At 30.7% G+C, this 18,725-nt stretch overlaps 1 protein-coding gene across 4 annotated transcripts; it reads left to right on the forward strand.

Moving 5' to 3' along the window:
• Positions 1-1,535: 1,535 nt before the first annotated feature.
• On the forward strand, positions 1,536-18,629 carry T48 (FU domain-containing protein T48). 4 transcript variants are annotated; one of them, XM_076777499.1, is made up of 7 exons: positions 1,536-1,782; positions 14,325-14,649; positions 14,736-14,888; positions 14,965-15,109; positions 15,391-15,739; positions 15,827-16,001; positions 16,083-18,629. In XM_076777499.1, the coding sequence occupies exons 1-7, from the start codon at positions 1,695-1,697 to the stop codon at positions 16,126-16,128; spliced, it is 1,281 nt and encodes a 426-aa protein (XP_076633614.1). In that variant the 5' UTR covers positions 1,536-1,694; the 3' UTR covers positions 16,129-18,629. The 4 variants fall into 4 exon arrangements, with proteins under 4 accessions (XP_076633614.1, XP_076633611.1, XP_076633613.1 ...); XM_076777496.1 differs by having other exon boundaries at positions 15,391-16,001; positions 16,083-18,628; XM_076777500.1 differs by lacking the exon at positions 1,536-1,782 and adding an exon at positions 12,380-14,119 and having other exon boundaries at positions 15,391-16,001; positions 16,083-18,628.
• Positions 18,630-18,725: the final 96 nt, after the last annotated feature.

An 18,725-nucleotide genomic window follows, 5' to 3' on the forward strand; every position in this document is an offset into this window, starting at 1 on the left:
TAGGACAAATATCGGTTTTACTCTACTTACTACTATGAAACGATAAAAAAAATTCGCGGAATGTATTTAAAATCGATACAATAATATAGTTACGTATACATCTTTGTGTAATATAAATATAATGAATAATAAATCATGATGTCACAAGTCGGAATAACGGACACTTTCAAAATAGCCCTTTAAATATTACGTACATGTAATAAATTTACAAAATACAGAATTACAGTACTCCTACCCTAACTTTGATTCCATTAACAAAGTACAAAGAATACGCAAATTTTAATCACATGACAAACATTTTGATGTACGTTAATAGAAGTACATATGGCATTATTTTAGTTCACATTTAAGTTTTGTTATACAGCGTAATAAAAATCTTTGTAAATATATTTAAATACAATAAATCAATAACCAAACTAATGTTTTTTTATATTGCATCGATACCAAATGACTATAATGCTTTTTTAGTATGTCACGGATACATCATTTTAGGTATGGTATTTTCCGAAATAATGTGCATTTGTTATTAATGTATGAAATGTAAGATTTTTAAGTATCGACAACTTTTTCATCGATAGCGGGCAGTGTTAAGCAACTTTTATTTATTAATAATAAATACAAATTTTAGATTCACTCATAGACTAGAATTTGCCCCTGGCTTCGCATGCTTGATGTCGATTTAAAAAATTCGTTAATGAATTCTAATTTACGAGTACAATGCATACGGAAATTAGTTTACGAATGAATCTAAAAATTTTATATATTATTCGCGAATGAAATTTACCCAATTTGAAGAATGTACTTGAATGTTGGATATAAAAAGATGTTTGGCGTGAGAGTTATAAGGAAGCATTAAGGAAAACTTAAAAATAAACTTCAAATTCAAAGGTAAATCAGCTTTATAACGAACAAAATTTTTGAATACTTTCAATATTCATTGAATATATAAAACTTAACTTACTGCTCTTTAATGTGCATTTAATTTTAACAGATTTTTTGCAATCAAAATTTAACCGAACGAATCTAGGGGAAAAATCTAGTAAGAATTAAAAGTTTTGTAACGTCCGACGTAACGTAACAGTTTACTCGAATAATATGATATTACTCAAAACTACTTATGCATATACATTAGGGAAAGGACATTGGATCTGTTGCGAAGCATAGTGCATATATGGCGCTAAGCATCCAATTGGTGAGACGACATTGTCAACATCACATTCTACCAATTGAGAATCGCCAATGTCATTCGACAAATCACAAGAATTACCATTTATAGGTTATTTTGTCCATTAACGATGTTTTAGTTTGTAACAACAACGATGATGATATTTTCATATTGAGTATGGTCTATAGATTGGGTTACCATAATCGTATGATTATCACGCACACTTACACAACACAACAAATCCCTATACTACATCGCGCTCGATGCGCCATCTTGAAATTCAAAGTAAAGTAGGTATGCAACATTGTGGGTCTTATCTCCAATATATCAATGGTTTTAATCTTCGCATCGCAGGTTGGGGGAATGAAAACACCTTCCCACTATCCCACTTTCTAGTAGAATTTGTTTCTTCAGTATGCTACCGACTGTCGCGAGAGATGGGTGTGTTATTAAGTGACTGAATGATGGTTTAGTTTTTCATGAAGTTTTGTGACTTTTGCGGCGGGCATGGGAATTATGTCGACTCAAAATGGGTAATTTATCAACAGTAGTGAAGTTTAGTGCAGCACTCTTCTCCTGTCTTGTGGATTATGCGTGGGCTGAAAACGAATTACGAGGTAATAAAAATGAACTATGCTGTGTTATGGTATCCTGTACTTTAAACACACGTGGTTAATCTGATTTATTAAATCTTTATGTTATATTTTGTCATTTATTATTTTTGGTGCTCTTATGTTGGTTCAAATCTTTTCATAAAATACAAATTAATAAGTTTTAATTAATCGAATAGTTTCTAGTAACTGTATAGATGTTTACTGTTGCTATATTGTCATTACACTATACTTTTACAATGATATAAACATATGAATGGAGAAATAAAAACAATATCGTATCAAAACGTAAACAAATTTACATAGTTTTGAATTGTAGATTTATTTGTTACTTTTACATTTATTCTGTACGATTAATCGTGCGATATTACGAACCGTAAAAGATGAATACCTACTTGAAATATATTTCGTCACCGTGTATAAAACACATCACTGTAACTGACATGATAGCTACATCATCTCAAAATTAATTGTTCTGCAATGCTTGCCAGTTTACACATGCATCATACCAGAAATCCTCTTTTGATGTCAAAAGTTTCCTTCGTGAGTCTTGTATTAAATAGTGATTTTTCTAGCAGTTGTTGAGAAATAATATCTACAAATATGACATTTAAAAACACTATCAAAGCAGTTTAGTTTCGATGATTATACAGCTTTTTGATGAACTTTATACATTTTATATATTTATTACGAAAATTGAGATTTTAATATTTCGATACAACGTATAAAAGAGAAATCGATACTTAATATTTAAAAGGATAAGACAAAGTGAAGATAATGACATGAAATGTATCATTCTGTGCAAAATTTTTATAAATATTTACGAATTTTAAAATTTTAATATTCTGAGTACACATTCGTAAGTATTCAACAGTAAAAAGATAGATTAATGAAAAATAGTCATTTATTTCATATGTATAGCGATTCTGACATGAAAATATTTATTTTTTTATGATGACTGAGTACGCGTTCAAATTTTAATGTTCAGTTTTACTTATCAAAACATTGTATTTGCGATTAAGTTATTTTAATTAGTAATATTTTCAAATTAAATGGTTATTATTTTACCATTGTTACGTATATTGACAAATCAAAATATGAGTAAATATATAAAAATTAAGGCGAGTTAATACGTAAGTGAATAAATAGATTTCAAAAATTAATGTAATACAAGACAACGATAAAATGTTAGACAATACATATCGCTAATAAAATTAAATGTGATTATACATTACGTAAGGATACGTGCGAAAATTATTCTATCGAATAGGGGGTAATAATAAAGTTTTATACAATGGAGTTATGCGACCAATCATGGTGGATGAAATGAAGTAGATGTTTGCGGCTTGTTTGTGCAAGTGAAAGGAGACAAGAATCGTTTTTGCGTTGTTGGTGCACGATTGTGTGTGAGTTACTCTAGGTTAGAGAACGCTACCAGCCCTGACCAGAACAAATCACCACTGGGCAAAACCGTAGATGCAAGGGAAAGGTATACTACTTCTAGGATGGAAATGCTTCTATAAAATCTTGTAGAAGAAAATGGTCGAACTTAGAGATACGATATTCTTCATACGTTCCGAAAAATATTTCGCGTTGAAAAAGGTGTCATAATAATTATTTTTCATTTTATACGTGCATATAACAAAAATAAACAATATTTATATACTTATTTATTTTCAATATAAACGAATCCTATTTTCGGAATTACACAATCAAAGTCTGCTTGTACATATATTGATCTTGTTGATAATATGGAAATAAATTAATGAAACTTGTTGAACGATATTTAAAAATGGACTCAGAGGTTTGGTGAAAGGCACATACAGAAAGTATTTTACACGTATAATCGGTACGAGCAATATCTTCAACTTCGAGAGATACATATACTTAATAAATTACAGTAAATGATGTATTATTTGGAAGACGCAAAAAATTTAAAAAGTAACGTAAATAAATAATAATGGAAAATCTTTAAATGTACGTTCGTTAGAAGCATTTAATTACTTCAATACTTTCTTTATAAGAAGGCTGTGATTGCAAGAATTCATTAGTTTTTACCTTTTCTTTATTTCGAAGATAGTAGTGGCTATTATGGATTATGTTGAAAGCGAAACTCACACATGAATACCTTAGAACGTCTTTTTATATCGTGTTACAAGTAGAAAGCAGGTACTTAGTATTTATGCCAGCCAGATTATTAGCAATTTCTACCGTAACACTTATAGTGTTGAATTGCTCGGTATGTATTTTATTTTATTTTCTTTAATATCACGTATCCTTATTTTATACATGATAAAATAAAAGTTTTAGCACAGGTACAACATTCCGTGTATAGTTCTGAATTGCTAACTTTCAAAGAAAATTTTATTTAATTAAAAACTTTTCTCCAAATGGTAATCACTTTTAATTATGTCTAAACTTCTCTTGGCTTTCTGCTTTCTATTATTTCTTAGCATTTCTTTAATATTATTATCAAAATTCTTGCTATTCTTACTCGAAATAATTAGCAGTGTTCTTATAGAAATTTCGTCAACTGTACCGCTGCCCCAATATTTTTGTGATCGACTGTATATTATAGTTCATTTTCCTATTGGAACATTATGCTCTTTATAATTCGTCGACCGTGTCCGGGGTTAGCACCATACGTTTAGTCTTTTATCGTATGCACGTGCTACGAGCGCATCGCTAGATAGTTCGATAAGCGGTAGCATCCTGTGAGCAACTTGCTCAATATGGTACCATAGCTATCATTTAGATGAAAAGATTACTCAAGTCTTTTTTAATTAGTAGAATCGTACCGTTTCTCTCTCACAGTTATTGTTTCGTATACGCATTACTCGGACTAATTGATGCCTTAGACCATACATTCGCAATAATTTTACTAATATCACTGCAGATTGCGATCGCATTTTTCATTTAATTAACAAATAAGCACAAAGATTATTTTTAAAAATGTTCTTCCAACAGATTATAACGTATAAGGTCCATAAAATAATTGAAAATTTTAACAGTTTCATTCGACCTTTGGTTTAATTGTTTAATTGTCCTAAAGTAAATATTAATCTAAAAGAATACCATTCTTTTTACGTCCACATCATAAATTGTATTACTGTGAGGCGCGAGCCATGTATTACTGTACACGTCAACAATCTCGAAGGCACCGTAGGTAAGCGGAATCTAGACTTTTTCGAGTAGCGTACGGTGTAGAGAACTGGTAGTAGAAAGGGAAGTTGGAACGGTAGTCTCCGTGCCGAACTCCCATTTGATTTTCCAAGGTACCGTTTTCTTCTACGAATCTAGCCTGATCCATGTGCCCAATGCAGAGTAAACTAACTTGTACCGCACGAGACCCGCATTTTCTACGCACACTCGACTCGCTAGTTTCAGGCTTGGATTTTTCTTCTTTCAACATACACTTAACTATTGTACTAGACTTCGCGGAAAGTAGAGGAAGTGCAGCATATTTGGAATACCAGTCTGTTTAGGATCCCAACATTCGAATAAACAATTGTTTTTAAATAGCTTAAAAAATAAAAGTCCAACAGATTTCAATGTGTAGAGCGAATAGGTCAGGCAGTAAGGTTCCGCAGGAACTCATCCATCTGTTAGAAAATCGTTCGTTGAAGAACTGTCTGGCTACTCAACTGAAATGAAACGTTGCACAGTCATGCACAAATCACATGTGACGTACAACATCTAATGGAACTTATTCCAATAATTCACACAAGCGATTACACAAGAAAATGATATGAAATTGACCTGTTAATCTCTTATTAAGGAAAATAAGGTGTTATCTAACATTGTGTATAAACTATTTAGTACAATCAGTTATACTAGCTCAATTTATAATTAAGAATTATCACAGTAAAAAAATTACTTTTAATTCAGAAAAAAATTAATAAACTAGTACAACATGAAAGAAAGAGAACAATAATGTTTTATTAATATATGACATTTTTAACGACATTATTTATCGTCACAACAAACTTATATTCTTATTGGAGTAAAATCACTTTCATCGTCCGAAATATCTACTGTGATTTATATCGATTGTGATGATGTTTGTTTCACTTGATTGTTTTAATACTTCGTAGTTCGTTCAACATTCGAATTCTTTTCTAAATAAAGAAAGTCTATTTTATGTTTTAGTATGTTTACGTAAAACATCAAACATTATTTCTGAACCGATGACTAACTTTAGGTATGATAATTTCCATGATAATAAGAAATAATCCTGTAAATTAATTAAAAGAAAGCTCGTATCTTTAAATATGATTTTGTAGTTAAATATGTAATAAGGTATAATTTCATACATTTTTAAAGAGACCCAGCAACCTTATCGTCCAAATACATGTTTTTATAAAGCACACGGCAATCTTACTATCGGCATCCGGTCTGACAACTTCCGCCTTGGCTCTGGTAACTCATCGTCAGCGAAACATCTGCATCCTTCTCCTGCCCCTTCCTTCATCATTTTCTGTTCCTCTTATCCTCGGCTATCTCGTTACCTTCTATAAGGGACTTTAATTCGATGAGAACAGTTTTGAAATACAATACTCGTGCGATAAAATAAAATAACATTAGTCTTGAATTTCCGCGAAGAGAATTTAAACACTAGATCCACCGAGAGTAGATTATAATTATAATAAGTAAATTTCTGTATTATTTCAATTGAACCGTTAAAGTTTACTAATAAATTAAAAATTTAATAAAATAATCATGTATATGAGATTTTGTATTTTTAAAAATGATTTCTTGTTCTCTACTCGTTACTTTTAGAAACGTCAAGTATTCTTACATTTCAATAAAAAATTTATTTCTAAATATGTTCTCAATTAAAGATAGGAGATTATACGGTACGACATTTAAATGTGTACGATTCGTGTCTCAAGAAAATGAACCTTGAGATTTACACAATGTTAACGGTTTTAGTACGCGTATGTAGTGGTTCCATGACCGCATAGTTTTCTTACCGTGTCGATTTCTGGTCTTCTTGCAGTTTACTGAATTTTACGGTTCTTTTCATTGTTTAATTACATTTACCGTGGACTAGGAACACAAATGGATGTCAGTGACAACCATCTTTTAATGAAGGAACAACTTTTCGAATAGTCTTGGAATTTCTACATATTCTTCGCCTAAATATGCGTTGTTTGCCTTTTGAAACATTAAAATCCTCCGATCCGTCCAGAAGTTATGGTTTTTTAACCATACGCATATTCGTAAATATGATTTCGAAATCGCGAAGCAAGATTCAATATCATTGTTATGCGGACTTCGTTGCTAGGTCACCAGTGCATTTCACGTGGCGGCGTATGTCCCTCCTTTCAAACGCGTATAATGTTCGACGTTTCACATTCTTAGTCAGTTTACTTACATTTCACGGGATCCATGAGTTATAACTGTATATTTCTGGAGGCAGGATAGGTCCTGGCATTAACAAAGTTACGTAATGACTGGTTTTCTCAGAGAACGAATTCTCGGTGTACGAGTTTCTCTGTTACTCTCGTGCACCGACCATTCGCTGGGTCGCTTCGGGATCACGAGCAAATTGCGAAGTACAGTTACTTATTTGTACAAATATGAGAAACTCGAGCGACGATACTGGCTAACATCGCTCGCATTGAACAGTTTACAAATATAGGCAAAAAATTAAGCAACTCGAAACCGAACGTTTATGTGTTTCTCGATAATTTATAAAAAATATTGAAAATAATACCTATATTAATATGGACCGATTATTGGGCAGGTTTCGTGCGGCTACGTGAAAAATACCGCATTGCGGAGAACCGTGTTTTTATAATGCTGATCATAATTTCAATAATTGAATAGTTCCCTGGAAAAAGGACGTGTGTTACGAATATTCGAATTTTATTTTATCGTGGAATCGTGGTCAGCATAATGTGATTCGTAGTTAATAAATCACTTTCTCCTTAGTGGATTATAATTTTAGTTTTTAAAATAAAAGAATGGTGTAACGTTACACCAGTTGCTTCTTTATTTACTGCAGTGTACAGTAAACCGTTTATCACTATCCTCTCAAATTTATGCAATGCAACATATGCCCTTTTTCTAGGAACTATTCGATTATTCTTTAGAATGTAATAAACATTTCTATAAGGAACATTTTACTGATACAAACAAATAACTGACAATGTCGTTTCTACAACAAGAGATTCTAACGTTAAGAAGTGTTCGTGAGTATATGTCCGCCACTGTATAACATGATAATAGTTCAAGGTCATAAGAAATTAGATAGGAATGACAATAACGGGTATAAAATCTTGGTACATATCAGAAGTGGCGTACTAACGGAGCACTGGCATCTTAGCCGTTGCTTAACCCTGTTTCTGGTATGTACCAGATACTCATTATGTGTTCCTTTTGTTATATATTTATCATTCGAATTAATTCTCTAAGCTTGCCACTTTTATGAGATCGTTAACTAATTAATTCCTCTATTCGTTTAACCTTACGTTCTATTTAACTGTCTTCGAGTTAATATAGAGAGATCTATCGTGTCAATTAATTTTGTTTGCAATTACAGAACTGATATTTCGAGCAATTTTCTGAAACATATGTAAAGCTAGTATGATGTCTTACAGTGGCTGAAAAAAAGTATTCGTACGCTTAATTTTTTTTCTAATAATATCATGCAAATAATACGAATACTTTATCGACCAGCTGTATTTAAAGTCGTAACACCGACGTTGTTAAATTTCTCCCACTTTACATTTATATTGTCACACGGTGACCGACGAACTTCCACTTTGCGAAATGAGGACGGATTCCGCAATAAGGAAACGTTTAGGAGAGAACTCGGTTCCTACTTTGTCACTGATGCAGATTGCCGTGCTACATAGCTAAATTGACCGTGGGTATGTGGAAAGTTCTCATACGTGGTTAAACGGCAATTTCTCTTTTATCGATTAAACAAGGAATGCCGTGTATCGATGCGTTACATATACTAAAAATTAGGTTCTCTAATAATATTTAAAGCGAATTTTATTTTTAACAATTTTTTACTTTTTGCAAATACACGTGTACGTACGTGTCGCTTATTATGAAAATGGCTTAACGGAGTATTCTACTGTAAACTTTTGAAAAAGAACCCAACACTTTTCTTGTATATTATATTTATAACGTGATTACCTAATATTAAAATTAATAAAAATCAACTGTATACTTTCTATGCATCAGATTTCGTTTCTACAAACTATTTATTACTGACATAGAATTATGGTTATATTCAAATTGCATAACTACTTAAATTTCTTGCTAGGAATGATAATTGCTTAAAATATAAAGATACCGATCATTCTGCGAGTAGAAAAACCGTAAAATGTAGTTCTACGAACTCGTAGCTTGAAATGTAAAAGGTGACCAGGACTTTCTCCCAATGTATTGCCAGTCGTCACTGCGAATGCAGACAGAATACTGGAAAGCGAGTTTCACGCTATGTTCCTATACATATATTCATACATCGTTCCATTAGTTAACAGTATAAATTATAATATTAACGATGAATGGTAGTGTAATCTTTCCTGAAAATGTATGAAACTCGCCCTTTATAAATTTATATTTCATCGAAAATATCTCTAAAATATTGAGATCAATACTATTATATCCCGTTGCCTGATTAGAACGTTTTAATACTTTGTTAATTGGTGTATGTAACAAATTACTCGTACTAATTGCATTATAATATAAATGAAAGCTTTAAAAATTTGTATCTATCCTGGCGACTTGAGTTATATTTGTTTATGAAACATAAATAATTTTAACGGCAATGCCATCAGTTTATTTGTCATAAGTAATATTTTTATTCATCGTTATTCGTATATTTTTTATTAGCATGCAATTTTTTAAAAAATACCTTTCCTTTAATCATGAATGTTTTCTACGTAAGAATCTTCGTAATTACATCATGTAATAAAAATTAATGATCCGCTTAATTGTGGAATGAATATTTAATTACCAGTAACTGTATTACGCGATACATGAACGTGTAAGACTCGGCTTTCTTCCCTTTTATATCGAACGAGCCCAATGATCACCAGATCGTTGTACAAAAGTTTTACACCGATGATGCAATGCATTCATGTGGTGGTACAGTATAGTATGTAACTTATGCGCTTGATGCCAGCGAAACGTAATCGTGGTTCGACATTTAGCAATATGGGTTTCCTAGCGTAGATCCTAGACTGCGTTTTAGAGTGCAGTCTGTAATACAATAACATGACAGCGATATCTAGAAAAGTCTGATCCAGACCTAATGAGGTAGAAATTTGAATAATCTAAACATACAGTGTGCCCCAGGGTTGTGTTACAGAGTGTACTACGCGCGTCGTTGAACACACTTGAAGCACTTAAAAAGAGTCACTCGTAAAGGCACCGCGCATCGAAAAGGCGTCATAATTATGTTCTGTGCCGTCCGTTGCATGTGTGGAAACGTGGCTAAAGATATTATAGACCGATGGCAGAAAGCAAGAAGTCAGCTTAAATGAATAAATGGGAGATACGAGGTGGATCTTGATCCTTTCGATACGAATACTGTACATAGACTGATTCTAGAAACTGGGACAAGCTAAGAACGAACTGCACAGAACGTTATTCGAATCGAACAAAAATTTTGACAAGTTTCAATAATTTCAACACATTCAAGATCACGGGGGGTTATGAATAATTGTAGAATAATAATTATTACGTTATAATAACTCTAAATGTAGACCATTATCATCACTGCACTGTTGCAGGTCTTTGAACCGCTACGTCACGTGCACGTTTTATAATTTCTGAATTCATACCAGCACACGCTGCAACGATGTTCTGCCTCATATTCTAAGATGTCATATTCTCTCTCATATTCTCATATTCTAACAATTTGTACTTCATTATACAAGATTTGATTTTTAGAAACACAAGTGCTTGACAAATATTAATCTTTTTCTCCGATTTTCTTTATTTATGTATAGCATTTTATGAAGCAGTCTACCATTGCAACCACTTTCTTTTAACGCTCAACGAACTGTATCCGGACGTAAAATCTTTCTGGTTTTATCAAACAATTCAGAAATATCGGATGATAACCGATACTTCATTATATGGAAAAAAAATCTTTTCTTCCGATGGTTTTTTTCCACATTTATATATTCATTTTGCTATTCTTGCTTATCTATTAACCTGTTAGAAAATATTCGAATTACAGTATCCTTTTAAGAATTACTGTAAGGACGTTGAGAGGTCGATAAGCCGCAAAGGCAACGACTCTGTTGCGAAAGCAAAACTCGTGCGTAATATAAGATGAAATCGGTAAATGCGAACATTGGCACCGCTCGTAGTAAATATAAAATAAGTTTCTTCGCGCTACTAATTAAATTGACTCTTTTTTTATCTTTTATTCACTGTGTCGGTTAAACAGGTCAAGGAGTATCGCGAGCAATGGTTTCACTGCAAAAGTTTTATTATGATACATTTTAATATTTTTTATATACTTACAGCGAAATCAGAATGTGAACGGATTCAAATGTTTAACGTTTACTACTATACAAATAGAAAATAATATGTATCTCATATTATTATACATTAATGGCATGTTTATAATATTCGTATGAAATGTTGAATAGCATACGAAAATCTCATTTTGGTAGCGTCAAGTATTATCTTCTTGTGTCTAATACTGTTACAATTCGTTTCTTTTTCGAATATTTTGGTTCGTAAGAAATCTATTAAAACGTTCAATTAGCACGAAGAAACAGAGTGTCGTGAAATTAACGAGCACAATTGGTAAATAGAGCCGGATGGGTAGCAGATGCTCATGACTAGTGGACGCGTATGCGCATTTACACCGTAAGTGTAACACATCCAACGTTACACGTAAAGCTAGCGGTTTTATATTAACACCTTTTCCACAAATATCCTAACATGAGTTTCGATAACAATCGAACGATTTCACTTTAATAATTCATCAGTGATCATCAAAAAATTTCAATGTACGTCGTAATAGTGACTTCTTTTCAAAATGCGTTAGTCTTCGTTATTTTATCATAGCGAGAACAACAAAGCATGTGTATATCTGTAATCGGCATTTGTTTAGATTAAACCAGCACATCAGCTTCGATTGAGGCAGTCACAGTGAAATCCACCGTAGTCAGTGGATCAAAGTATTAGGTCGTCCCATAAGTTCGTGCCGTTCGATATTCTGAAATTGACGAGGATAAAATTTATAATTTAATAGAAAACAAAGAAAATTTGTCAGTTGAGGGGACCTCTGAAATTTCAAATATAGTAACATGAACAATTCATAGAAATTTGAAACAAATAGATATTGTGTCAAAGTTCGCAGTTTGGAATCCACACTAGCCTGGTTGCATGAATATTTTTGTTATATTTTTGCATGAAAAGTAGGAAACGCGTGAAAAATAAAAATTATGTTCAAAGTGGTAGGTATGTAAAACTGAATATTACTGTTTTACGACGAAATCTTAAAAATCATAAAATTACGAAACGTAATATTATATTTACATTTGATTAAAATTGAGTATTCCTTACTAACGAAGGTGTACTAATGCGTGTTAGCAAACACACAAAACGTGCAATTATTAAAAGGAAAGTTACTTTAATTGATACTTTTAATAGAATTAAAAACTGTGGAAGTGAAACAAAATAATTCTATTACCTTAAAAAATTAGATTAAATTGGCTATTGTATAATGGACGCAAGCGAAAGCGATCTTTATCCACTAAAAACGGTAATTCCATTTATGTAGTCTTAGGACCCATCTCTTGTTATGCGTATTGTATCATATCAAATGCTTCAGTTTAATGATTTCATTCGACGAATATTATAAACACTTTCGTGTATAAATGTACTTCGTAATTAAATATTTGTTTCCTTTTATTATTTGCTGATCTGCTGCAGAAAGAGTATACTTATTGTTTGAAGTTAACTCCTGTTTACACGAAGTGAAACATCACAGTTTTATTAATTAAATAGGACATATAATAACAAAACATATGTTAAAAGTGGAGCTGCTTCTTTATTACAGCGAACCCTTCAAATATGTCATATCGGAATAGAATTAATCTCACCATTCAAGGCCATTGAAAGATCAACCCCCACTATATCCGTTTAGTTACTCTGTCATTTCTTCATACTAACCTGCTGTCTATCTTTCAAACATGAAGGCATGTAGCGGTATCGGTAGAGAGAACATAGTTTGTGACGTCATTCTCAGTTGTAGATAGACGAGGATGTGACTTAAAGCGGTCACTTCAATTTGTGCATATAACAATGTTAAAATTTAATTAAATATTTTAGCCCCTTTCCCTCATATCTATCAGTGTATATAATTTTTGACAATGAGTTCGACTTATGACGAAGTATATACATGTACCTACATAAAGTTCTAAAACTTTATTTGTGTACTATTATAACGGAGACAAACTAGCGGAATTGCTCTGCTCTCAAGAACTGCTGTGAATAGAACTGATGTATAATTTGAGACAGTGCTATCACAGTTTTGTTGACCTGGAAACATATCTACTTTAAGGAGAGGCGACAGGCATTTTACTTAACCTCGATAATTAATAATTAAAAAAAACAGATCACGTGAAACGTATACGTTTAAATGAAATCAAGTAAATTTCGCATGTAATAAGTGAATTTCTTTAAAATCATTAAGGTCTTGCATTTGTTTCGTATAAAAAAGCCTTAATGTAAGTAATAAAGTTACATAAATGGTACTATTTGGTCGACATACATAAGAAACGTAATTAACTGTATATTTATGCTTCAATTGCCATTAAATAATAATTGTAATACCTATAGAAACTTTGTATGTTTAGATATGTTTACAAATATACATACATATATTCTTTAATATGCCTATAATCTTTATTGCACAATATAATACATTGAATAAATATAGTTTATAATCAAACTATTTTTAAAAATTATACATTGGATATATGTAATGCATTATTAATGCAACTTCTACATAATAATATTTCAGATTTATAAAGATTATCCTCGAATAATGTTCATTATGTAAGAACAATTTCTCTGTTTATCCATGAAATATATTTTTGTGATAGCAATGTTATTAATCATTAGTTTATGACATGAAATTTTGATCAATAATAAAATAACCTTTTTCAAACATCCTGATCCCTAAATATGAATTCTATCTAGGGACAATTTTTCCTAATCCTCAGTATACATTAAATCTTGTTTAATATAAGGATACTTTAAGAATTAAAAAAAGGATAATAATTTAAAATTAATAGTAAGGACTAAATTTTATAAGAAAGTAAGAAGAATAAATAAAAAAAAGAAAAAGAAGGTAAATACACAGTTAGTACAATAATTATAAATCTGTTAAGAGCTTTTGAAACTATGTAAAGACAATTAAGATATGTACATAAGAAGAATATTGAAGTACATATGTTCTTGGAATAGTAATTTATAGAATTCTATTATAGTCTTAACAAGTATATGTTTTTTTAATTATTCTGTGCAGAAAAAAGTAAAATGTACATTTTTTATAGTTGTAGAATGTATTGAAGGGCAAGGAGGATGCAAGAGATGCAGAGATGGTACATGTGCTAGATGTGCAGTACTTTTACATCAAGGAACTTGTGTTGATACTTGTCCACCAGGTCACATTGCAGATTGGTCGACTAGAGATGAATATATGGGCAGAATTTGTAAAGAAACTGGATATATGTTTGGATTCACTGGTAGTCAGGTAGCCATTTTGGTAGGAGTTGTTTCTGGAGCAACAATATGTATCCTCATTATATTATGTGGAGCTATAATTGTGCATAGAAAAAAGAAAAAAACTGCTAAATTTATTCAGCAATTTGAAGACAGGTATATTTTTAATATATTACAATTATAATTTATAAAACTGACAATATTAGTTATACAGAAAGAGTGTGTTTTCACTTGTGTTTTAGTGCAGAGAGAAGAGAATTTTTAAAACACCTTGCAACACTGAGGGGAGAAGGTAATACATTTCTTTCTATGCTCAACGATACTAGAAGACAAGTTAGAGAATTATATTATTCAGGAAACAATGGGGATGGTGCTGTTGGAATACAAGCTTATAGGTATAATTATTTATATATGTATTTAATACAATATTTTAATTCATAAATTTTTTAAATACATATGTACAATTTACAGACCAGTTTTACGTGATTTGGCAAGGATACTAGTTCTTATTAACAGAAGAGATGATGAAATACCAGTTCCTCCAGATGATTGGCAAAGACTCTTTTCATGGGCAGAAAGACTCTTGAGGCGTTATAAAAGGCACAGTTCTCCTGAAGTAAGTTAAATATTTATTTAAACATCGATTTAGAAAGAATTGATTTCAAACAGCTTGTTATTTTATATTTTAATTCTTTTTCATGCAAGTCCTTAAAACATTTTGGTGAGTGATACACGTTGAAAGCATAGTTAATGTAGTTACTTTTCTATGTATATACAGAAGTATATCTTTGTAGAAGAAAGAAGTTGAAATGTTTCATATACCAATAAAAAATACAACATTTTATATAAATTTAAACAAAGAAAATACTATAGTGAATATTTATTTTACTCTTTAAGGTGGCTCAGCTTGTGACATTCTTGCAACAATCAACAGTATCCGTTCAAATGAATTCACCACAGCAAGCAACAATCACACAATCACCTCAGCCATATGAGCTGAGAACCACTCCAACTAATCTGACTACATTCCAAGCAAATGTACCACTTACAACATTTCAAGCAAGTGATAAGTCAAGTATCAGTCCTGCAAGTTCCAGCCTTGGATATGTAAAGGACAGCCCTGTAAGTTCTAGCCTTGGGCAAAACAGTTCTGGAGCATATAATGAGAAACTTAGCCCAAATGGATCTAGTATAGGACAGACAACTCCGCTAGTATATGACAACCAAAAACAACTGAAACCTTCAAGTACACATTTTCAAGAACTTGCCATTTCAACTTTCAATCATACTTATAATACTGGTGCAACTTTAACAGAACCAACTTGTGCAATAGATGAGTGTGAAGGAAATGGGCTTGATCATGAATTAAACCCACAATGGGAATTTCAAAGTACTACAGAGGCTGCTAACTATACTATTCTATCTGATTGGTCACGGGTTCGTGAATACCTCATTGATGACTTTACAATACTTGGTTTTCGACCACAAGATGAAATTACTACAGAATTGTAAATAACATGTTATAATATGTATAACATGAATATTTCTTTATAGTATTTACTTGTAAAAATACTTTTTCTATTTTACAGTTTGTATATATTTAATTCGTTATCAATTTTTTTTTGTGGATTCTAAAGTCTGCACACAGAAGAACCTCCATTATTTGTGCTATCTGAATAATAAGGGATATGTGATCGTTTAGAAAATAAAATGCTCACTTTTCTAACGTTGAACATTCTATTTGTTTCTCTTTTAAATGATATAAATACGAATAACAAATGAAACACATTCGTAATACGTATACGTGTACAAATTTTTTAAAATGTACGAATTCTATATTTTAGGTTGTTAAATCGTCTAAATACTTTTACATTCTTTTTGTATTTTGAACAATTTAAGCCTTTTATCCTCAAGGTATAAACGCATTGAAGATATTTATAGAGACATTTTTAATCCTAATAATCATACCTTCTCCAATGTCTTATATTGTTACTGCACATGAGATAATATATTTCCGTAGATGTAATTTTAGTGTAAGGTTAGAATATGAAGAAGCAACGTATTTCTGGCTAGCCAGGTACAAAGGGCAATAAAACCCTGTTCATAAGATACGAAAAAATTCTAATTAGATAGCGATACTTATCGAAAGTGCCATAAAAGGACCTTTTTTCTTGTCAAAAATTAAGTCGATTATGTCTACTCAGAAAAGTAGGTTTGCATCTCACAAGGTATATACACGAATTCTTTTTGCCTAATTTGAATTATAGTCAAGGTTTTGCAAGTTTACATCCAAGTTCATGAGATTCAGAGACTTTCTTTATTAAATCCAAGTCTAAATTATATGTATTCAAGTCTATAGATTTTCGAGATACATAGTGTAAAATAAGCCAACATAAGATCGGGAGCAAGGTTTCGGTAGAATTCGCTACTCTAGTCTAGAGTAGCTGATTTAGTCTTCAGAGATGAAGTCCACATGAAAGTTTGAAAAAATTGATATCCAAGATACGGCTGAAAAGAGAAGTTCACGTTATATAACTAGTTTTATAGTACTTACAACACATATTACAATTTTTTTTTTTTTTTTAATTTTTGTTGTATTTCTGTAGTTAACGCTACACGTTTTTATTGTTACTTATGAAAACATACGTTGCAAGTTTCATACTGTATTACGATCAAAGTTAATTTTTACCATAATAAACAAATATTCTTAAAAAAAAGAGATATTATATGAAGATATGTTCCGTTCGGATAATAAAATATGTAAAGAATAGAATGTTTGAATAGAAATAGTAGAACATTCAGATAATGGAGATTCTACTGTATTGAATATTAGTACCTAGAAATTGAATGCACTTTTATATTATTATAATAACTTATTTGTATCTAATGTATTTTTACAAAATCATGTTTTCAGTCATTTTCATAAAATTATAATTTTCAAAAAGACATGTATAATTTTAACATTATTTTTTTTAAATATTCAACAACGTATATATATATATATTATATATATATATAAAAGGTGAGATACCTAAGACTGGAATTTTAAATATCTGTTGTTTTTAATAATACGGAAAAATATTGAAGATAGTCGTATATTTGATTGAAAGGAGCATATAATATGGTAAAAATCATATTTAGTTAAGGTTCCAATTTTTTCGATTTCAAGATTACATAAGTTTTTTTTTAATGGAACCTATATTTCTTTAAAAGAAGTACAGTATAATGACACAAGTCCAATTATACAATATATCGTTACTGAGCAAAGGATAGAATGTACAAACAACTTTCTTTCTTAAGTAGGGGCATATGTTGATAAGTATTCCAACATGAAACACTGTCCAACAATCGATCATATTATATTTTACAAACAAACAAAAATATAGGATCCAAAAAAAAACCTTAAGTTTCTTGTGCATATCTATAATAGATATATTTATAATGATACCAAATAATTGTAAACGTTTATATGTTGATATTTTTTTATTTAATTTCTATCGTATGTATAATTAATAATTATTATTGTATAATTTACTATACTAGTCAATATTTCCTATTATCTAAGAATATGATTTATAAAATCATATCTTCATATCATAAATATCTGAAACGAATTTATAAAAATAATTTTAAACATTTCATGAAAGTACTCTTCATTGATGTACCAACATACCACTACCAAAACAAAATATTTCAAAATACTTTGCGCGAAAAATACATATATACAAATATTTGTATGTTATTATATGAGACGATTTTTATAAATTAATCAATGAATGGAATTGTATTCAAAGTTTGAGGACACGTGCAAATTGTACAATTTGAACTCTGCAGGTTTTTCAAGTGGAACAGTAATTATGTTATATATTTTATCTTTCAATAAAATCAAAAACTGATGTGGCTGACAATTTTTCTTGGTACTCTTTCATGTATATACATTAAAAGATAATATAGCTTCCATTTTTAAATACTTAAATATTTTCAACATTTACACATGAAAAATAATTGTTTGATTAATACGATGTCTGCTTATGAATTAAAGATTTTCTACATGGATAGTTTTTAAAATATGACCTCGAATTTTAAAAGTAATCACATAAATCAGTTTATATGTCTCATCCTATGTATAAAGACCAAAATGGTCAGTTGTATGTACAAATTGATGTAAATATTGACAATTTATTAGTAAATCTAAGAAAATGTTAAATATAATATATGTCTATGTAAAAATT

This window comes from Colletes latitarsis, chromosome 11, assembly GCF_051014445.1.
Source record: "Colletes latitarsis isolate SP2378_abdomen chromosome 11, iyColLati1, whole genome shotgun sequence".
In the NCBI taxonomy this organism is placed as follows: Eukaryota; Metazoa; Arthropoda; class Insecta; order Hymenoptera; family Colletidae; genus Colletes; species Colletes latitarsis.

Coding starts and splice junctions, on each gene's coding strand:
- T48 (XM_076777496.1), top strand. CDS start 1,695: ATGGGTAATTTATCAACAGTAGTGAAGTTTAGTGCAGCACTCTTCTCC. Junction 1,783..14,324: donor GGCTGAAAACGAATTACGAG/GTAATAAAAATG, acceptor CATTTTTTATAG/TTGTAGAATGTATTGAAGGG. Junction 14,650..14,735: donor ATTCAGCAATTTGAAGACAG/GTATATTTTTAA, acceptor CTTGTGTTTTAG/TGCAGAGAGAAGAGAATTTT.